Source organism: Scyliorhinus canicula, chromosome 3 (assembly GCF_902713615.1).
Source record: "Scyliorhinus canicula chromosome 3, sScyCan1.1, whole genome shotgun sequence".
NCBI classification, from domain to species: Eukaryota; Metazoa; Chordata; class Chondrichthyes; order Carcharhiniformes; family Scyliorhinidae; genus Scyliorhinus; species Scyliorhinus canicula.
The window spans coordinates 178,435,695-178,459,216 of record NC_052148.1 but is presented as its reverse complement, the minus strand read 5'-3'; the positions used below and the strand labels follow the sequence as shown (position 1 = coordinate 178,459,216).

The 23,522-nt window shown below is 43.5% G+C and overlaps 1 protein-coding gene across 1 annotated transcript in view; it reads right to left on the bottom strand.

Moving 5' to 3' along the window:
• Positions 1-262: 262 nt before the first annotated feature.
• The window catches only part of cnot6l (CCR4-NOT transcription complex, subunit 6-like), a 139,353-nt gene continuing 116,093 nt past the window's right edge, over positions 263-23,522 (bottom strand). The window contains exons 11-12 of the mRNA XM_038791816.1: positions 21,915-22,117; positions 263-5,075 (exon numbers count right to left, since the gene is read on the bottom strand). Of these exons, the coding sequence (XP_038647744.1) occupies positions 4,863-5,075; positions 21,915-22,117 (416 nt within the window). The 3' untranslated portion in view covers positions 263-4,862. The remainder of the gene's footprint in view (positions 5,076-21,914; positions 22,118-23,522) is intronic.

Sequence of the window (23,522 nt, the reverse complement as noted above, 5' to 3'; positions counted from 1 at the left end):
CACAAGGACATTAGTGAAGCAGGTGGTTTATGATGATCCAGTAATTTCATGATTACTGAGGCTAGCTTTTTATTTCAGACTTCTTTAAATTAAATTTAAATTCCCTAGCTGCCATGGTGATTCTTGAACTCATTTCTTCCGATCATTAGTCCAGGTTTATGGATTAGTAGTCCATTCACATAGCGACCATGCTAAAAGGGATGCAGGCAAAACCCACAATGGTGCTCTCCCATGCAGCTTCAACTCATTAAACACAAGAGAACAATTTTCAAATGAGTATTTATTGCCTACAGTCAAAGGAAAGAAAAAAATACACAGGTGCAAGGGAACAAGCAGACATAATTTAACCCCATACATTGAGAGCAGTACCCAAACTCCATATGGAAAAATACTTGTATCTTTTTAAATTTTGACATAGTAGTATAAGTGAAGCATCCCCATCTGAGCTGCCACAAGTTTAAAGACAGACTGTGAGTACAGTTACTGGCTTAGCTGGTATGTTTCCATTGTAGTAAAGTAACTGAAATACAAACCTAGAGCAGATTGGATAATGCAAAATACTTAACTAACTTATGTAAATTAAGAGTTTTTGTAACATTTTAATGGAAAAAAATGCAGTTGGTGAAAATCCAAGAATGTCCTCCTACTTAGTGCAAGTAAAACACCACCTATCACAACAGTAAGAGGCAATTTACTCTTACTAAACTAGTACATTTTTAAACCCATGGAACCCAACGAGTTCAGGAAGAATTAATATTAAAAAATAATAATATCGTTAGCAGGAGGTGGGGGAGGAAATTGAGAGGAGAGAGAAAAGCAAAATCCAACTGCTGAGTTCAGGAAAAATGAATGCTGTCCAGTGACCAATGATTCTATACAGACACTGGTAGATGCAGCACAGTCCACTTTCATTTCCTATTAACCACCATGATAATTTTCTAATAGCAAAAACTATATATATATTTTTTAAAAAGGATGTTTAAAAAAATAAAGGTGGTCAAATGCTGAAAATGTCTGATTCATGTTCTAAAAAAACTAAATCACTGCTACCACATTTATAAACTATAATCTTTAATACAATACAGGCAAGGTTTTGCAGACAGAAGCACCATAGGTCTCAAAAAGAGTCATATCACTCATTTTTGGTGTTGCAAATGAACAACGCAACATCTAAAAACATGCACAGAATCCCCAAGTTATGTAACTAATATTCTAAAATCCCACTCCCTCTTCCCAACATCTGTACCAACTATTTTTAAAATCGTAATTGGAATTTGTTCAAAATTTTAATTTAATTGTCTCCCTACAATAGTCTTAACTGCAGAATTTTTTTTAAAAACTGTCAGCAAGCATTTTTCTTAAGTTGTCTGCAGGGTAAAACTTCGATAACTCGAATCATTTTACCAACACTTTGGACCTTTTACTACCTAAACAGAAAACTTGCAATACAGCATAAACAGCTGATGTACAACATACAAACATTATGAACCCCTTTGTCTTCCATGATCAGAACTTGTTTTCTTCCCTACTGCCATGGGGGGGGGGGGGGGGGGGGGGGGGCTACATTCAGCCATCAAAACCACCAACGCTTTTAACTGATTCAATTAGCAATTAACAAGGCAGCAATATCAAAGTAAATCAAGTTGTTTGTCAAAATCAAACCAACAAAAGTGCAACACATGTCACCAGTTCTCAGAATCTGATCAAATTGAAAAATGCCAGCAGCACTTTGTTTCTGAGAAATGGCCTGGAAAACCCACCATTTATTTAAGTCAATTCGGGGAGTGCTCTTTTATTGAACTCCAGAAGCACCAATGAATTTGAAGCTGATTATATGGAGTATTTTGATAGGGTTTCAAATAAGCACTCTTTTGGTTATCTGCAGCATAATGCATATCAGGCTCTGCCATATACAATACATAGAAATATATAACTACTGCTACAAAAACCTGCTTTTTGTGACCGTCTTAAGTCATGAGACCCGTACTTAATTTTAAACAATATTATCCAATATATATGCTTTTGTACTGAGTGATATGAAACCTTGAAAGACTGGAATTCAGTTGCTTTTCAATCCATTGAGAGCTAGTAAGTACATTTGTTAAGGGAGTGAAGGGTACTGAACAAGGAAGGGAATTCCTCCACATTAAAATGCACAATAGCCAAGTGACAAAAAGCTTTACGCAAATGAATGCTTTGTCCCCAAAGATTGCACTCCTGCATTATACAAAAACAAAAAACAAGCCGTGCTGGGAATGAGATGAAAATAAAGCTGGTCTCAGAAATCATTGTGCCATACTTATTGTGTGGTTTCCAATGTTCCACACTCCTTACAGCAAAGTTTTAACACATTCCAGAGTTTGTACAAAACTGTTTTAAGTTGTTTTTATGTGGGGGGTTTTTTTTTTTTTACATAAAATCTCACAAATCAATCTTAACAGATTTATTGTATAGAATTTTAAAAGTTGCCTGGAGAAGGCCTGTCAGGTTTTCTCTGCTTGCTTGGGCAGTGCAGCTGCTTGAGCAAATTGAATGAGGCACGTTATTATGAAATGAGGGGCAAAAACATAACAGAAACATAAATGAATCCGACTGTGCTCTCTTTATTTTTTGCCCGAACAATTAGAATAAACACACACAACAAATTTCCTGTCATTTCCATTTCACTGTTTTTCTTAAAATGTTCTTTCCCTCAATTATATATATCTTATTAAAGTACATTGTTATTGGAACTCTGGAAAAATGCATACAGAAGCAAAGAAAACCTGATGAACATCCTCTTGCAACAGAGTGTCTCGATTTATTTTATACTGAAAGCAGACAAAATTTGCAGCTTTTTAACAGTAAGCTTTCCCAAAAACTGTTTTCCCTCTTCAATTATAAAAAAAAAAGCGAAAAATCCAGTAAATGGGCTCCTCTGTAGTTCATATACAACCAATACAGGTAAATTTTAAATTCCATTTTATACAAACTGACCCGACAAAATATTGGGAGTGAAGTATGGGAAGTTAAATATTGCTTAGAGATATTTAAAAATGCATGGAGGAATAGTTTTAAGAAGCAGTCATCACAAAAATGGTAAGCGCATGAAGCCTTGGGATTTAAAAAGGGTCTTCACCCTAAGAGAAATCAAAACAAAGTTTTAGAATTTACTTGGTGCCTCTTTCATTCTCATTAACTTTATCTTGTTCTATAATTCATGCTCTTAAAAACATGACATCCTTTCAAAGAGTTATTGACCGTTGAATTAAAGTGCTGACTTAAAACTTCATACTTCAGACACAGACAATCTTGAAGTCATGAATCCAGTCATATAGATATCAAAAGGAGGTTATTAGGAAATTCTATAACTAGGTCTTGCCTGCTTGTAAACTTTATCTGATGTAATACTAGCATATGTTAAACTAAAAACAGATTTTTACACATCAGGAGATATGTTGTCATGCTGATTCAAAAAAAAGGGTTAAACCTGCTAGTGAGCTCTTAAAAATGAAGTGTTTTGTGGGGGGAGGGGATGATAGTTGGGGGTCACGTCGGACTGATGCGCTATATATTGCGTCAATGAAAACCCCATTTCTTTATAAAGTGCAGTAGGTTTTTGGAATACAAAACATGAAAACTTATGACCATTAGACGGTGTTTGTTTAGTACACAGTAATATTTTGGGTGCTTTACCTGGCTTTATGCCCAAATTATTTACGATGCACCTCAATCACTGCTCGCTGCATGTTTATTTCACTGCGGAAAGGAAAATTTGGTCTTGACCGATGAACCGACATTGAATTGTACTTCTTGCTGGCTGATGATGGAGCAGCACAGAGCTACTCCCATGATCATCTTGCTTCCCTGGAAGGAGCTAATTATTCCAGTTCAACTGAGAAGACAAACAATCCACAGAGGAGTTTTTTAAAAACAAAAACACTATCTAAGGCAATGGGATAACTTTTAAATTCTACAATTCATTTACATTAGCTGCAATATGTTCGATAATCAGTTTGGAAAATCGGAATATTTTGTGTGTCTGCCTTGCTCTACAAATCAATAAGCAATGGGCATCTTCCTTAGCGAAACAGAGTATGAACCTTGTTCCAAACAAAAAAGGCAGAATAATGTCAAACCAAAATCACAACTGGACAGAACCAACACCCCACCTCCGCCACCCATTCTCGCTTTAGGCTTCAATTATCTTTGTACTCAAGAACATTCTGACCCTGTCACAGCTAAGTAGAGTCTCCCAGAGATGAGGGGAGTGCTGATTGGGGCTTCTCTTTTTAACTTTGGCCAAAGAATTGAAGTGAACCAAAAGAACATGACGAGACAGACAAGGAAAACATGGATAACTGATAAAAAGATACCAATTTCTCACTCAAACTTGTGAAATGAACCAACACAAATTTCAATAATGTTGTATAAATAGATCCAAGGCAACTAGGGTAGGGAAAAGCTCAGAACAGTGTTCTGCCTGTTGGTCTTTGGAGGAGTAATCAATGGCACCATATTGCAAAAGTATGTAATGCTGCAGTTTCAATGCCAGATTATGTAAATAATCCAACAGGAAAACACAGACACTTAACACAATGCTGTGATAAAATACTTTCAGAGTTGCAAAGAATGAGATCTCCTGCATCTCCAAAGATCTGAGTAATAAACCTTTTTAAAGTAACCTTTGTTTGCTAGAACCATCGTGGCAATACAGTGAAATAAACAGTAATACTAGAAACATACAGAACACATACATTTTTTTTAAAAAGAGAACAAGAGAACAAATAAAGTTTTACAGGCCATACTTCACTCCTTCATACTTTGATTTTACAACTGTACATGTCCATAAAAGCAGGCAGTGCCTCCTGGAAAGGGATCCACTACCTCCTGCTGGGTAAGTGCACACCATTCATCAATGGTGGCAAGGAAAGCTGAAGTTCAAGCTGTATTAACAGTGAGAAGTGGTCAGAAGGGATATGAGGGTGCGGGCATCCAGTGATAGAATTTTCTACAAGCCACTGAGGATCCAAAGGGCCAAGAACACCCAACACGTTCATCAGAGTCTTGGAATAGAAAATGTAGTCGATAACACCCTGAGATACAAAACAAAGGGAAACCAGATTAACATCAATAAAGCAACAACAAAATACTGCAGAAGCTAGAAATCTGAAATAAAAACTTATGAAACAAATACTCAGGTCAGGCAGCATCAAAAAAAAAAAAAAAATTGTTTATTGTCACGAGTAGGCTTCAATGAAGTTACTGTGAAAAGCCCCTAGTCGCCACATTCCGGCGCCTGTCCAGGGAGGCTGGTACGGGAATCGAACCGTGCTGCTGGCCTGCTTGAAAAGCCAGCGATTTAGCCTTGTGAGCTAAACCAGCCCTCAGTGGGGAGAAATGGTTAATGATTCAGATCGATGATCAGAAATCTGAGTGATAAATCTTTCAAAGCAAGTTTTTGTTTGCTCCAGTCTTACTGGCATTACAGTGAAATAAAGAGTAATAAGAGAAACACAGAATACTTTTTAAAACAAAAAGAGAAGCAAAATGCTTTTACAAGCCATACCTCACACCTTAACACTGGTTGTTCAGCTTTGCAAGCCTATGAAAGCCGAGTATTTCCACCATTTTCTACTTTTATTTAACATTGAAACACTGATTAACATGAGCATGGTCTATCTACAGGTTTGAGATCTTAACATAGTAATAATGGCTGCCATTACGTTCATACGGAAAATTGGAAGACAGCTCAAGGAAATGGGGGAGACAAAGGGGCAGGTTTTACCAACTTTTACAGATGCACCATAGAAAGCATCCTATCGGGCTGCATCACAGTCTGGTACGGCAACTGCTCGGCTCAGGACCGCAAGGAACTTCAGAGAGTCGTGAATACCGCCCAGTCCATCACACGAACCTGCCTCCCATCCATGGACTCCATCTACACCTCCCACAGCCTGGGGAAAGCAGGCAGCATAATCAGGGATCCCTCCCACCCGGCTTACTCACTTTTCCAACTTCTTCCATCGGGCAGGAGATACAGAAGTCTGAGAATACGCACAAACAGACTTAAAAACAGCTTCTTCCCCACTGTCACCAGACTCCTAAATGACCCTCTTATTGACTGACCTCATTAACACTACACCCTGTATGCTTCATCCGATGCCAATGCTTATGTAGTTACATTGTATATCTTGTGTTGCCCTATTATGTATTTTCTTGAATTTTGTTTAATTCCCTTTTCTTCCCATGTACTGAATGATCTGTTGAGCTGCTTACAGAAAAATACTTTTCACTGTATCTCGGTACACGTGACAATAAACAAATCCAATCCAATCCCATCAGCCAGCTACCAGGATATTTACACAAATCGTCTAAATAAATGTTTCAAGAATAGCTCAAGTTAATCTGGCCTTTGAATATGCGTGCTTCTCCCTCTATGTAACGTAATACTTTTAAGGATTCAAGGACAGAGCTGAGATCATAAAGTTACCATGTTAGATTAACTTGAATTTTAACCCATGTAGTACTACAGCATTCGCTCTCAATTTCACCATTTAAAAAAAAAAGAAAAATGAAAATCAGTTATTGTCACAAGTAGGCTTCAAATTAAGTTACTGCGAAAAGCCCCTAGTCGCCACATTCCGGCGCCCGTTCAGGGAGGCTGGTACGGGGATTGAACTGTGCTGCTGGCCTGCCTTGGTCTGCTTTCAAAGCCAGCGATGTAGCCCAGTACTACCATTGTTGGATAAATTCCACTGCCCACTACTTGGGTTTATTACTTCTGTTTATCAACACAAGATGGTGGCACCTTCTGATGCAGCAATGTATGGCAAACAGATCTGCTGCCAAAGCTCCAGCCTCAGAGGATCCAGAGAGCTTCGATCACATTGACAGCCACTGGCAGAGCCATACTCAGCCTGCCCTGTGGCTGCAGGTCTGGTTGGAGGTGGTGGTTCAATTCAGTGACCACCTCCTTGTTGAATGATAACTAGCTCAGGCACTGCCCCTGGCTGAGGTAGAAGTAAAAGTGCTCTTGGAATGCCGTAGCTGGATATGGCCTTCAGAACATTCCTTCTCCTGTTGGACACAGCTTTTGCTCCCTGCTGCCTATGCTCCTGGTTGTCCTGCAACCAAAAAGAGGGTCTGCAATGATAGCCCACCAAGAATGAGTATGTTTTCTGCTTAAAAAGCTTCAGAATCCACTCAACCTTTTCTAACAGTCCATCAAGGTTCCCATGTGACTCAAACAACTCGAGTCAGCTCCTCCAACACAGTGCACAATGATTCCACGAACACTGCAGCAGTAAAAAGTTAAAAACACTTCACCCGAAAGTCCCATTCAAATAGGAACATAGGAGTAGGTCATTCAGCCCCTCGACTGCTCTGCCACGCAACTAGGTCATAGTCGATCATCTAACTCAATGCCACTTTCCTGCGCTATCCTCGTATTCCTTGATGTCATTAGTAATTAGAAATTTATTGATCTGTCTTGAATATGCTCATTGATTGAACCTTCACAGCCCAGTCAGAGGTTGGCGAATCTTTGGAATTCTGTACCCCAGAGAAGAAATTCCTCCTTAACTCAGTCATAAATGGTTTTTCCCTCAATCTGAGGTGGTGTCCCATGGTACTCGAACACCCAGCCAGGGAAACATCCTTCCTTATCTACCATATCTAACCCTTTATGAATTCTGTAAAAGTTCTGAATGAGATAACGTCTCATTATTCTACACTCCAGATAAGATAGGCCCAGTTTCATCGACCTCCTCTCATCAGGCAACTCCACTACCCCAGGTCTGGTGAACCGCTGCTGCACTCTTTCTTTGACAAGTATATCCTTCCTTCCTGGCGACCAAAACTGTTAGGTGAAAATGTTATTTCACACATCACATTTGTTTCTTTTGCAACCCACCGTAAATCTGTGCCCTCGGCTTCTTGACCCTTTTATAAGCAGAACAATTTCTCCCAACCTACTGTCCAGCCCCCTCATTTCTCCCAACCTACTCTGTCCAGCTCCCTCATTGTTTTGAACACATCTTAACAAATCTCATCTCCGCCTTCTCTCCAGGATGACAGTCCCAACCTCTCCAATCCAATCTATCCTCATAACTGAAATTTCTCATCCCTGGAATCATTCTTATAAACATCTTCTTGCATACTCTCATCCTTCCTATAGTGTGGCACCCAAAACTGAATAGAATATTCAATCTGAGCTCTAACTAGTGTCTTACATAAATTCAACATAATTTCTTGCTCTTGTAATCTATGCAGCAATTAATAAAACCCAAAATACTACAAGCTTTATTAAATGCTTTCACCACCTGCAATGATCTATGCACCCAGGTCTCTCTGTTCCTGCCTCCTTTTAGAATTTTACCCCACATTTTAGATCGTCTCCCCATGTTCTTTTTACCAAAATGCATCATCTCACACTTCTCTGCATTGAGCTTCATCTGCCAACTCCACCAACTTGTCTATAGCCTTCTGAAGTTCTACACTGTCCTCCTCACAAAACTTGTTGTAAACTGTAAACGCAAACTTTGAAACTGTCTCTTGCACATCCAGATCATTAGTATATCTCAGAAAAGCAAGGGTCCCAATACCAATGCTTGGGAAACACACATACAAAACTTCCTCTAACCCCCCAAAATATCCATTGACCATTACTCCCTGCTTTCTATTATTCATTCAATTTTGTATCCACATTACCACTGACCTTTTTATTCTGTAACTTTTCTCACAGGTCTTTTGCGGGGCACAATATCAAATGCCTTCTGAAAGTCCAAATCCACCACACCACCCTCATCGGCCCCTTCCATTACCTCCTCAAAAACACCAGCAAATTTGTTAAAGTCAATTTCCCCTCTTGAAATCTATGCTGGCTCCTCCTAATTAACCACATTTTTCTATGATTAATTATTTCCTGAATGGGACCTCCGGTGACAGATGTGCTGAACAGTCACACATCAGATGGCTCTCCTCCCAAGAACCCAAAATTAGGCTCTTTTACGCAAAATAGCCTGCTACAACAAGGAAAAATGAAAATGAAATAAAAATCACTTATTGTCACAAGTAGACTTCAATGAAGTTACTGTGAAAAGCCCATGGCGCCACATTCCAGCGCCTGTTCGGGATGGCTAGTACGGGAATTGAACCCGCACTGCTGGCCTGCCTTGGTCTGCTTTCAAAGCCAGTGATTTAGCCCAGTGTGCTAAACCAGCCCCTGGGACCCCCATACCCTACTTAACAATTCACAAGAGAAGATGCTGGGCATCAGTAGCTTCAGAGGCTGCAAGGAAACAAAAAGCACAGAAGCCAGGAAAAACAAGCAGTCGAGATGGCGGACACACGAGGTACCAAGTGCCGGCCACACCAAAACAAGAGGGACCAGTAAATTGCACATGGAGCTCCGCCTCACCAGCGCGTGGATGGAGGAAGGTCCTCTCCGAGGGGCTCAGGGAAGAACATAGAACATAGAACATAGAACAGTACAGCACAGAACAGGCCCTTCGGCCCTCAATGTTGTGCCGAGCCATGATCACCCTACTCAAACCCACGTATCCACCCTATACCCGTAACCCAACAACCCCCCCCTTAACCTTACTTTTATTAGGACACTACGGGCAATTTAGCATGGCCAATCCACCTAACCCGCACATCTTTGGACTGTGGGAGGAAACCGGAGCACCCGGAGGAAACCCACGCACACAGGGGGAGGACGTGCAGACTCCACACAGACAGTGACCCAGCCGGGAATCGAACCTGGGACCCTGGAGCTGTGAAGCATTTATGCTAACCACCATGCTACCCTGCTGCCCCTAGAGATAAAGACCGACATACAAGCTGCGGTCAAGGTGGCAGGGGCAAGTATGATTGACCCTGCTGGAGGGAGGTATGATAGAATAGTCACCTGGAATGTCAGGGGACTTAATGGGCCAAGTGAAAACATCCAGAATCTTCATCTACATGAAAATATGAAAGCTGACATAATCTTCCTCCAAGAGACACCCTGAGGGAGAAGGACCAACTGCGGCTAAGGAAGGACTGGGTGGGACAGACATATCATTCCTACTACAGGACGAGAGTTAGGGGGGTAGCCAAAATGTTACATAAGAGGACGGTGTTTACTGCGATGAGGACAGTTACGGACCCAGGGGGACGCTATGTCACAGTCAGCGGTGTTCTGGACGGGGTACCAGTGGCCCTGGTTAATGTGTACGTGCCCAACTTGGACGACACAAGAGTTTATGAAGATGACATGGTGGAAATACCCAATATTAACACACACCGACTTATCATGCTGTGCACTTCTCTTTTGGTGGCCAATACATTTATTTTCTTTAGAATCGCGACAGCATCAGTTCCTCCAAAAGACGTTTTTTAAAAAACTCTCAATAGCTACTCCACAGGACTGGCTTGATGCCAAGCAAATATCAAATAAAACCGCAGGGCCAGCCACATGACACAATGTAACAAAGCACCAAATTATGTAACTTCAGCAAAGATTAGCAACATGTTATATACATTCAGTTAAGGAAAACTAAAAAGCGGTATTGGAAGCTGAACTTTTAAATGAAAATAAACTTTGGTCAGGAAGTTACGATTAGGATCAACTCACGTACTCAAGTTTTTACAAAATTGATTTTAACGGGATGTTGGCTCCACTGGCTCGGCCAGCAATTGTTGCCCATCCCCAATTGCCCTCCAGAAGATAGTGGTGGGTGAGCTGCCATCTTGAACCGCTGCAGTCCCCATGGTGTAGGTGCACCCACAGTGGTATGAGGGAGGGCGTTCCAGGATTGACCCAACAACAGCGAAGGAACGGAGATATATTTCCAAGTCAGAACGTTGTGTGACTTGGAGGGGATCTTCCAAGTGGTGGTATTCCCATTTATCTGCTGCCTCGCCCTTCTAAATGGTTGTGGTTTTAGAAGAAGGTGCTGTCACAGGTGTCTTGGTGAGTTCTTGCAGTGCATCTTGTACACGGTACTCACTATTGCTACTGCGTTGGTGGTGGAGCGAGTGAATGTTTGTGAAAGGAGTGCCAATCAAGCAGGCTGCTTTGTCATAGATGGTGTCAAGATTCTGGAATGCTGTTTGAACTGCACTCATCCAGGCAAGTGAATACTTATCATACTCGACTTGTGCTTGGAGGTGGTGGACAAGCTTTGGGGAGTTAGGAAGGGAGTTACTCACTGCAGGCTTCCTAGTCTCTGACCTGCTCTTGCAGCCGAAGCATTTATATGGCTAGTCCAGTTCAGTTGGATGTTGATGGTGGAGGGACTCAGTGATGGTAATGCCACTGAATGTTAAAGGGCAATGGTTAGATTCTCTCTTCTTGGAGATGTTCATTGCCTCGCCTCACACTTTTGTATTGCAAATGTTACTTACCACTTGTCACCCCAAAATTGGATATTGTTCCGGTCTTCCTTAATTTGCACGTCAACTGTTTCAGTGTCTCAGGGATTGCAGGAACATCCCAACATCAGACGTTATGTTGGAAGGAAGGTCATGGATGAAGCAGATGAAGATGGTTGGGCAGAGGACATTACCCTGAGGAACTCCAACAGCGATGTCCTGGGACTAAGATGACTGACCTCCAACAACCATCTCTGTTTGTGCTAGGCCCCCCACCCCCCGCCGATTCCCATTGATTCCAGTTTTGCTCAGGCTCGCTGATTCCATATTTGATCAAGCGCTGCCTTGATGTCAAGGGCAGTCATTCTCACTTCCGGAGTTCACCTCTTCTGCCCATTTTTGAATCAAGGTAGCACGGTAGCATTGTGGATAGCACAATCGCTTCACAGCTCCAGGGTCCCAGGTTCGATTCCGGCTTAGGTCACTGTCTGTGCGGAGTCTGCACATCCTTCCCGTGTGTGCGTGGGTTTCCTCCGGGTGCTCCGGTTTCCTCCCACAGTCCAAAGATGTGCAGGTTAGGTGGATTGGCCATGATAAATTGCCCTTAGTGTCCAAAATTGTCCTTCGTGTTGGGTGGGGCCACTGGGTTATGGGGAGAGGGTGGAGGTGTTGACCTTGGGTAGGATGCTCTTTCCAAGAGCCGGTGCAGACTCGATGGGACGAATGGCCTCCTTCCGCACTGTAAATTCTTTGTATAACGGAATCCAAATAGAGCATCAGTGAGCAGGTTATTGCTGAGTAAGAGCAGTTTAATGGCACTGTTGATTACCCCTTCCATCACTTTGCTGATTATTGAGAGGTAGACTGATGGGTGGTAATTGTCTGGGTTAGATTGCCCTTTTGTACAGGACATACTTGGCTAATTTTCCACATTGTCAGGTAGATGCCAGTGTTGTAGCGGTGCTGGACCAGCTTGGCTCAGGGTGCGGCAGGACTGGAGCACAAATCCAGTACTATTGCCTGAATATTGTCAGGGTCTGTAGCTTTTGCAGTAACCAGTGCTTTCAGCAGTTTTTTGATATCACGGAGTGAATCAAATTGGCTGAAAACCGAGGTCTGTGATGCTGGGGACTCGAAGTGACAGAGATGGATAATCCATTCGGCACTTCTGACTGAAGATGATTGCCATTGCTTCAGCCTCACCGTTTACACTGATGTACTGGGCTTTTCCATCATACAGGATGGTGATGTTTGCGGAGCCTCCTCCAGCGAGTTGTTCAATTGTCCACCACCATTCATAACTGAATGTCGCAAGACTGCAGAACTTGGATCTGATCCATTGGTTGTGGGATCACTTAGCTTGGTCTATCACTTGCTGCTTATGTTGTCTGGCATGCAAGAAATCCTATATTGTAGCTTCAATTAGGTTGACACCTCATTTTCCAGTATGCCCGGTGCTGCTCCTGGCATACCCTCCTGTTTTCTTGATTGAAAAAGGGTTGTGGCGGCCTCTGGTGGCGGCTATGAAGGAGTAAGTCACACTTTGGTGGCCTCCGCTCTGGGAGTCCCGCGGTCCTATTTTAAACGGGTCAACAAAGTGATCACTGGCTTTGTTTGGGCGGGCAAGACCCCGCGAGTAAGGAAGGTAAAGCTTGAGCGGAGTCGGGGAGAGGGTGGGCTGGCGCTGCCGAATTTTAGTAGCTATTACTGGGCGGCGAATATAGCCATGATCAGGATGTGGGTAGTGGGGGAGGGGTCGGCATGGGAGCGTATGGAGGCAGCTTCATGCAAAGGCACCAATCTGGGGGCGTTGGTAACTGCACCTCTGCCGTTCCCACCGGCACGGTACTCCACCAGCCCAGTGGTGGTGGCGGCCCTGAGAGTCTGGGGCAATGGAAGAGACATGTGGGAGCAGAGGGAGCATCGGTCTGGTCCCCAATCTGTAATAATCACCAGTTTGCCCCGGGAAGTATGGATGGGGGGTTCAGGATATGGTGGAGAGCAGGATGGAGGATGGGGGATATGTTTATAAAGGGGAGCTTTCAGAGTATGGGGACGCTGGAGGAGAAGTTTGTGTTGGCAAGGGGAAACAAATTCAGGTATCTGCAGGTGGGATTTCCTACGTAAACAGGTGTCAACCTTCCTGCTCCTACTGCTAAGGGGGATTCAGGACAGGGTAGTTTCCAGAGGGTGGGTAGGAAAAGGGAGCATCTCTGACATTTACAAGGAACTTATGGGGTCAGAGGAGACGCAGACCGAGGAGCTGAAGGGCAAGTGGGAGGAGGAGCTGGGAGGAGAGACAGAGGATGGTCTATGGGCGGGCGCATTGAGTAGAGTCAACACGTCCGCAACATGTGCCAGGTTCAGCTGGATACAATTTAAGTTCGTTCATCGGGCTCACATGACAGTGGCCCAGATGAGCAAACTCATGGGGTGGAAGACAGGTGTGCGGGAGGACCAGCGAACCATGTCCACATGTTCTGGACATGTCCGAAGCTTCAGGGATTTTGGCAGGGGTTTGCAGATGTCATGTCCACGGTGTTAAAAACAAGGGTGGCACTGAGTCCAGAGGTGGCGATTTTCAGGGTGTCAGAAGATCTGGGAATCCAGGAGGAGAAAGAGACAGACGTTCTGGCCTTTGCTTCCCTGGTAGCCCGGAGACGGATACTATTAACTTGGAGGGACTCAAAAGCCCCCGAAGCTGGAGACCTGGCTAGCTCTCTGTTTGGAGAAAATCAAGTTCGCTTTGAGAGGGTCACAGTTAGGGTTCGCCCAGAGGTGGCAACCGTTCGTCGACTTTTTCACGGAAAATTAATAGTCAGCGGGGGGGGGGGGGGGGGGGAGACTGACGGCTTTTGCCCTATAATTAGAGTTTCATGCACATTGTTTATTTTGTTGTTGTTACAATACAAAAATACCTCAATAAAACGTTTATTAAAAGAAAAGAAAAGGGGTTGGGGCAGCACTGTGGCTCAGTGGGTTAGCACAGCTGCCTCACAGCACCGTGGTCCCAGGTTCAATCCCGGCTCTGGGTCGCTGTCCATGTGGAGTTTGCACATTCTCCCCGTGTTTGCGTGGGTTTCACCCCCACAACCCCAAAGATGTGCAGGCTAGGTGGATTGGCCACGCTAAATTCCCCCTTAATTGGAAAAAATGAATTGGGTACTCTAAATTATTATTTTTTTTTAATTGAAAAAAGAAGAAAAAAGAAAAAAGGGTTGATCCCCTGGCTTGGCGGTGCAGGTAGAGTGGGGGATTTGCCGGGCCATGACGTTAAAGATTGTAGCAGAGTACAATTCTGCTGCTGCTGCCCCACAATGCCTCATGGATACCCAGTCCTAGAGTTGCTAGATTTGTTCTGTATCTATCCTATTTAGCACAATGGTAATGCCACACCACACAAGATTATGCCTTTTGATCCTGGACTTTCCCACAAGGGGAAACAACCTTTCACAGCATCTAACCTGTAAAGGCCCCAGAGAATGCTATATATCTGTCTCAATAAAGTCACCTCTCATTCTTCTAAACTGCAGTGAATCACAGAAAATTACAGTGCAGAAATGGCCCATTGAGTCTGCACCGCCACATGAAAGGCACCTGATCTGCCAATCTTGATCCCATTTGCCAGCACTTGGCCCACAGCCTCAAATGTTAAGACGTGCCAAGTACTCTACCAGGTACTTTTTAAAGGATGTGAGGCAACCCTCCCAGGCAGTGCGATCCAGACAGTCACTACCCTCCGGGTAAAAAAGTTTTTCCTCAAATCCCCCCTACACCTCCCACCTTGACCTTGTGTCCCCTTGTAACCGACCTTTCAAGTAAAGGGAGCAGCTATTCCCTACCCACCCAGTCCATGCTCCTCATGTTGTACACCTCAATCAGGTCACCCCTCAGTCTTCTCTACTCCAGCGGAAACAACCCAAGCCTATCTAACCTCTCTTCATAACTAAAATATTCCATCGCAGGCAACATCCTGGTGAAACACCTCTGCACCCGCTCCAGTGCAATCACATCCTTCCTATAATGTGGTGACCAAACTGCACACAGTACTCCAGCTGTGCCCTCACCAATTTTCTATATAACTCCAACACAACTTCCTTGCTTTTGTAATCTATGCCACGATTGATAAGGCAAGTGTACATATGCTTTTTTCACCATCCTATTAACCTGCCCTTCTGCCTTCAGAAATCTATTTACAAATACACTGCGGTGTCCTTTGTTCCTCAGGATTTCTCAGTGTTGTGCCATGAATTGAATATTTCCTTGTCAAATTGCTCCTGCCAAAGTGTAACACCTCACACTTTTCAGGATTAAATTCCATCTGCTGCTTTTCTGCCCATTTGACCATCCCATCTATACCTTACTGTAACCCAAGGCACTCAACCTCACTGTTAATCACCCTGCCTATCTTAGTGTCATACGCAAACTTACCGATCCTTTTATTTATTTTGGTCTCCTTCTCTGAGGAAGGATGCTCTTGCTCTCGAGGGAATGAAGCGAACGTTTACCAGATTGATTCCAGGGATGGCGGGACTGTCATATGAGGAGAGATTGACGAGGTTAGAATTGTTCTCGCTGGAGTTCAGAAGAATGGGGGGGGGGGGGGGGGGAAATCTCATAGGAGACTTATAAAATTTTAACAGGACTAGACATGGTAGATGCAGGAAAGATGTTACCAATAATGGTTGTGTCCAGAACTAGGGGTCACAGCCTGAGGATTAAGGGTAAACCATTTTGTACAGAGATGAGGAGCCATTTCTTCACACAAAGAGTGGTGAGCCTGTGGAATTCATTACCACAGGAAGTAGTTGATACTAAAACATTGAATATATTCAAGAGGAGGCTAGATATAGCACTTGGGGAGAATGGGATCAAAGGCTATGGGGAGAAAGCAGGATTAGGCTACTAAGTTGGATAATCAGCCACGATCGTGATGAATGGCGGAGAAGGCTTGAAGGGCCAAAAGACCTCCTCCTATCTTCTATGTACCTATATGTATATCATTTATATAAATGATGAATAATAGGGGACTCCCTACAGATCACTGTGGTACATCACTGGACACTGGCTTCCAGTCACTAAAGCAGCCATCTGTCATCACTCTCTGTCTCCTGCAGCTCAGCCAGCTTTGAATCCACGTTATCAAGTTCCCCTGTATCCCATGTGCATTTGCATTCTTTATAAGTCTCACACGTGGGACCTTGTCAAATGCTTTGCTGAAATCCATTTAAACTTTGTCCACTGCACCACACCCCTCTACACATTTAGTCACATGCTAAAAAGTCAGTCAAATTTGTTAGGCACGACCTCCCTCTGAACAAGCCATGCTGATGATTCCTGATCAAACCTTGCCTCTCCAAATAGATATAGATTCCCTCCTTCAGAATTTTCTCCATCGTTTGCCCACCACTGACGTGAGACTTGCTGGCCTGTAGTTTTCTGGCTTATCCCTACAGCCTTTCGTAAATAGTGGGACCACATTCGTGGTTCTCCAGTCCTCTGGCACCTTGGATCAGGGCCCGTGCAGTCACCTCCCTTACCTCGCACAGCAACATGGGACACAATTCGTCCAGACCTAGAGATTTCTCCAACATTAAGCCTGCCAACACCTCCAATACCTTGTCCCTCCCTATGACAACTTGCTCAATAACCTCAAAGACTCTCCCAGAGTTCCATATCTTCCTCCTCATTCTCTTGGGTCAAGACGGATGTGAAATATTCATTTAACACCCTACCAATGTCCTCTGGCTCCACTATAAATTCTTGCCTTGGTCCCTAATGTGCCCTACTTTTTCCCTAGTTATCCTCTTCCCATTGATAGATTTAGAATATCTTGGGATTTCCCCTATTTTTACTAGCTAGAGATTTTTCATAACCCCTCTTTGCTCAATTGCTTTCTTAAGTTCCATCCTGCACTTTCTATACTCTGCTAATGCCTCTGTTGATTTGCTCCCCTTGTACTTATTAAAAGCCTCTCTTCCATCTCATTGTATCCGGAATATATCTGTTCATCCACGGTTCTTTGGGCTTATTATTCCTCCTTATTCCCCTTGAGGGAACATGTTGGGCCTGTACTCTCCCCATTTCCTCTTTGAACACCCCCCATTACTCTTCTGTAGATCTCCCTAGCAGTGACTTGTTCCAACCTACCTTGGCCAGATCCTGCCTTATTTTACTGAAGTCTGCTCTCCCCCAACCCAAGACCTTTTTCGGCAATTTGTCTATTTCCTTCTCTATAACAAACTTAAATTGCTCCATATTGTGGTCGTTATGACTAAGATGCTCCCCCACCATCATATCAATCATCTGTCTGGCTTCAGTCCCCAGAATTAGGTCCAGCACTGCATCATCCCTTGTTAGATCCTCCACATGTTGAGCTAAAAAGTTATCTTGTATACAATTTACAAACTCTGCTCCACCTAAGCCCTTATCACAATGACTCTCCCAGTTAAAGTTGGGAAAGTTGAAATGCCTCACTATAATTGCCCTATTATTATTTTTACACACTTTCTGCAAATTGCACACATACTTGCTCTTCAATTTCCTGCTGACTATCGGGGGGGGGGGGGGTCTATAATTAACATTTAGCAACGTAGCTGTCCCTTTTTTATTCATAAGCTCTACCCACAAAGCTTCAATCAATGTCACCCCCAAGATATCATCTCTCCTTACTGCAATAATTGACTCCTTAACTAATAGTGCAATGCCTCCCCCTCTTTTGCCCCCTCCCCCCGTCCCTCCTGAAGATTCTGTATCCTGGGATGTTGAGCTGCCAATTCTGCCCCTCCCTCAACCACGACTCCATGATGGCAACTATATCATAATTCCGCATGTCAATCATCGCCCTCAACTCAAATCGGTTTTACCTGTAATACTCTGGGCATTAAAGTAAAGGCCATCCAGCCTAGTCTTACTCTCCTGAAACTTATATCCCTCTGACGAGATTGTTTTTCTAGGCCCAACACACTCAACCTCCCCTCATTTTAAAAAAAGCCAATGATTAGAGGTGGAGGGGCCATTTAGACAGACAGCAGTAGTGCAGGCACCGGAGCCATAATGCACTATGCTAAAGGATGACATTGGGCCAATTCATGATGTGAAAAAAATAAACACCCAGTAATAACACTTGGAAAATCTGAAATGAAAGTGCTGGAAATATGCTGGAACTTAATACTCCCAGTGCCAAGGAGAAAGGTGAGAAGTGTTCATTGTAGCTTGCAACAAGCCAGAGAGCAGAAAACTAAAAGAAAAAAAAGAGTCAGGGTAGAAATTGGAGAAATCTTTAGTGGTAGGTCAGAATGTTGCTCAAGTCAGAGCAGAGCTATTCAACGTCGGAGGTCACCAAAAATGTAGACCAGTATACCGAACAATGATTACAGCATATCATGAGAAAAAAAACATCGGCAATGTCTCATGTTGCAAGGAATAGTTAAGGCTCTGGACAATGCTTTAAGATGAGGCAAGGGGACAGATGTTATATATGATACAGTCACATATCAAAACATTGCTGGTGGGAAAAAAGGGCCAGATGATGGGGCCATAATTGGTAATGGACAAGTGTGCAATGTTTTCTTTTAAAAAAGGGTATTTTATTCCAAACACATGCAACAGCAAAATATAAAATACATAGCCCATAAAATCAGTTTGTGCAATTCTTCCTCCGAAGTGTCACTGTTAAGGGTTCAATTGTCAGTGTTAATAACAGCGGCAACAGAGAGAAACCCTGCCTCGTTCCCCTGTGCAGTCCCAAACCTGGTGAACCCATTTCATTTGTGTGCACTAGCCACTGAGGACACGCAGCAGACGCACACACGCCACAAACTTCAGATCAAGCCCAAACCTTCCCAGAATTTCAAACAAGTACCTCCACTCCACTCGAGCAAAGGCCTTCTCTGCACCCACAAAAACAATAACCTCTGATACCCGCACCCCCTGAAGAAGTCATAACCACTGTTGTATCTTCGGAATTGTGACGTTTTATTCAATTACCGGTTGTTCTTGAGACATTGTTGAAACTCAGTAGAAATTCAAGTTAAAAACTTGTCAGGTGCAAATAAGAATTGTTTTATTTGAAGTTCATTGGTTACAACTTGAATTTAATTTAAAAGGTAGTTTGTAGACAATTTGATTTTCTTCAAAGAATCACAGGAATTATCTTCTGAGACAATAGCCTGAACACAACTTTAAAAGTCAAAGGCTGAAGTCAAAGTATGAAAATGAAATAGGAATACAGAACTCTTTTCTAATTCTCTTCCTTTACTTTCTCTCTCTTTCTGTCTTTCTTCTCTTTGTCTCTTTCCTGTCTCTTTCTCTCTGTCTCTTTCTGTCCCTTTCTGTCTCTTTCTGTCTTTCTAAAATGGTGGCCAAATCATCCATGGATATACTATTTCATATCTGTCTTAAGCGATCCGATCACACCCCAATATAATCCTAATTGGTTTAAGCTATATTCAAAACACATTTGATTTGATAACAAGCCGTCCATCCTCACGATGCAACGCCACTTCCAATTGTTGCTTATCTGCAACAATTAAGACGTTATGTCATCTGATCATACTATAATTTCGAAAATATAATTGAAACTATCTTAACAGAGTCTAAAATGTTTCGGCTTGCATACGTTATGGAATGTGGTTCAGGCTGTTATCACAAGTGGCCTGAAATCAGAACAATGGAGCCTTTAATGATTCCACCTTACAGCCCATGGGATTTAGCCCCTGTCCTTGAAAGAATGTGATGTTTTTATCAGTGGTTCTGTGTTTCCCAAACTCATGTCTGAGTTTGGAAATTGTATGTTTCTTTCATTTTAAAACTGGGATTTAATATTTATGCTTTAAACAGCCTTTTTACCTATATTAAGGGTATTTAAAATACCTGACTTCTACAACCACATTTAACAACCTCCTGATATTGCTAGATAGCTGCCTGCCCTTCACAGAACCCATTTGATCCTCAGAAACCACCCCTGGTACAGAACCCTCCACCCTCCCCGCCAACACCTTCGCCAATACTTTCATGTCCCTATTCAACAATGAGATGGACCTGTATGACCCACACTCTAGCGGTTCCTTCCCCTTCTTCGGAATCAGTGTAATCAACACCTGCGTCAATGTGTCTGGCAACTTCACCTTCACTAAACATCCGTGGCAAGAGAGGCCAACTCTGTCACAAACAACTTCCAAAACTCCACCGGAAAGCCTTCCGTTCCGGGGTCTTCCCCGATTGCAATCCCCTGATACCGTCTATCACTTCCCTCAGCCCCAGTGGCTCCTCCAACACCTGCCTCGCGTCTTACTCCAACTCGTCCAAAAACTGTCCCACAACCCCCCCTCCTCTCCGACCGGTTCTATACAACTTCTTATAAACTTTGTTTATAATCCCTGGCTCCAACACCACCTCCCCATTCTCTGCCCGGATCCTTACAATTTCCCTAGATGCCAGCTGCCGCCACAGCTGATGGGCCAATATGTGGCTCACCTTCTCTCCCTATTCATCTCGCCTCGAACCACCATCTTCAACGCTTCCCAGGAGGTGGCCTCCGACATCTCCCCATTCTGATTAAGTTCCACATAATTCCCAATCGCCAGTGTCACCTTTTCACAAAATACCATAACCTCCACCCCGACCTCTGCACCAGCCCTAAGCTAAGCCTCACCTCCAACCAATGTGGCGCATGATCCAAAAATCACAATTCTCACATACTTATACTTCGCCCTCACCACCCCCATCAGCACCGGCCAACTCACCACAAAGTAATCAATTCTAAAATACACCGTATACATGTGAGATATGAGTATCCCCCCCCCCCCCCCGCAAAATGTTCGCCCCCGGACGTTCCATGTCATGATTCTTACAGGAGGCTTACACCTCCCTTCCTCTCTACCGGCCGCCATCATTTCCCACCAGTTCTGCCTCACTTAATCTGAACCGAAACTGGGCCCATCCAAGATGGCCCCCCTCTCTGCCCATGACCAACCACGCTCAGCCTCCAACCCTGCCACGTCACAATCTCTCCCCCCACTTGCTTTCTAAAGTGGCAACTCCAGCCCAAGCACTCCCCCCTTGCAATCTTCCCCACCCTCCCTCCTTAGTCTGTGCAACAGGCCCCTTACCATCCTTGAATAGCGACAAAACTACCACTCCACCCAAGGACCCCATCATGCACACCCCTTACATGAAAAAGCATCCAAATTCACAAATCACCTCCTCCCAAAAACACAACAAATTTGAAATTGATGACAGTTCTATTAATATATGAATGCTTAAGCATTTTCAATAACTCATTGACATAATTGGCGTGTATTCAATCTTATTCCTAGGGTCATGCTAAGTCAACAAGTCCAATTTCAATCTCGTGGCTCACGGAGATGGAGGGCCACGCATGCAGCCCACTCATTAGCCTTGGTTGCCTATCACTATTCTATATCATCACAAACCATACCAGAAACCATTAAAATAGTGCAGTAAAAAAATCATCCTTGCCGCAAGCAATTATCTGTCAAAAAGATCAGCATCATCTGCAAAGATTCCACAAGCCCAATTTGACAGAAACCACAGTGCAGCCTTCCACTCACCTTGAAGTCAAAAGTGTAATTTGTGTAAGGCATCAAGTTGTTTTCATAAGCGCTCTTTAGTTGGAAATCATGAGTAATTCTGCCATCAGAAGTTCCATTCTTCCCATTACAGCTGAAGTTCATCAAGCACTCGTTATACCTCAGCTCCTTGAAGTCTTTGTGATTCTGTGCAACACTTCCAGTGCTCAAATATTCCACAACACCTACAGTGCAGTTGACAGATTGAACATTTATTACAATAGCCTCTGTACTGTGTTAAGTCTTAAGATACACAGCAATTTAAACGTTGGCATAATGCTACACCATTTTTGCCAACTCCAGCATAATGCCACTACCAAACACATCATCCCTTCACTCCCTCTGTCAGCATTCCGCAGAGACAGTTCCCTCCGAGATAATCCAGTCCACTCCTCCACCATACCCAACACCTCTCTCATCATCCAGGGGACCTTCCCATGCAATCGCAGACGGTGTAACACCTGCCCCTTTACCTCTTCCATGCTTAACATCCCAGGCCCAAAACACTCATTCCAGGTTAAGCAGCGTTTCACTTGCACCTCTTCCAAATTGGTCTAATTCATTCGCTGCTCCCAATGTGGTCTCCTATATACCGGAGAGACCAAACACAGACTGGGTGATCGCTTTGCTGAGCACCTTCGGTCTGTGCGCATTCAGGACCCTGACCTTCCCCGTTACTTGCCATTTTAACACTAGACCCTGTTCCCATGCCCACATGTCGGTCCTTGGCCTGCTGCAAAGTTCCAGTGAAGCTCAATGCAAACTGGCGGAACAACATCTCATCTTCCGGTTCGGCACTCTACAGCCTTCCAGTCTCAACATCGAATTCAACTTCAGATGATTAGCCCTACCCCACCTCGACCCATTTATTTTCATCCCATTTCATTTTAACTGTCTTTTACCATTTCTTTCTCTCTTGTTTTTCTATATATATTTCTCCTCCCCCCCCCCCCCCCCCCCCCCCCCCCCCCATCTTATCCACCTTTCCTTACCCTTTCTCCCCTTTACTTCCCCCTTCCCCTCTCCTCACATCTACATCTGTCAGAGTTTACCCGCTGATGTTAGTTACTCTGCTGTTTGGCCTTTCACACCTTTTGTTCTCTCTGGGGACTGCCATTAGCACACTGCTTTCCCCAGGGTTTCTATGGCTATGACCCATCTTTCATTCTCACTCCATAGTATAAATATTTCCCACTTTCTCAGTCTTTTAGCTTTGACAGAGGGTCATCTGGATTCAAAATGTTAGCTCTTTTCTCTCCCTACAGATGCTGCCAGAGCTGCTCAGATTTTCCAGCATTTTCTCTTTGGTTTCAATTTAAACATTAACTGCATAAAGCTCTTCTTAAAATAATGTTGCATCTAATTACATTGGACTTTAAATTGAACACATTACCTGTAATTAGGTTTTTTCCCCCAAAAAGGCATTCTTGTCAAATTGAGGAAGCTCACTTGCACTAAACTGATCTGGACTTAAGGGCACAGATTCTATCTTTGAGGAACAAATAATGGACCTTACTCAAAATCCTAATAAAATATGTAGAGATTTTATCTTAAAATTCAGCAAGCATAGTACAGATACGAGGCATTGTA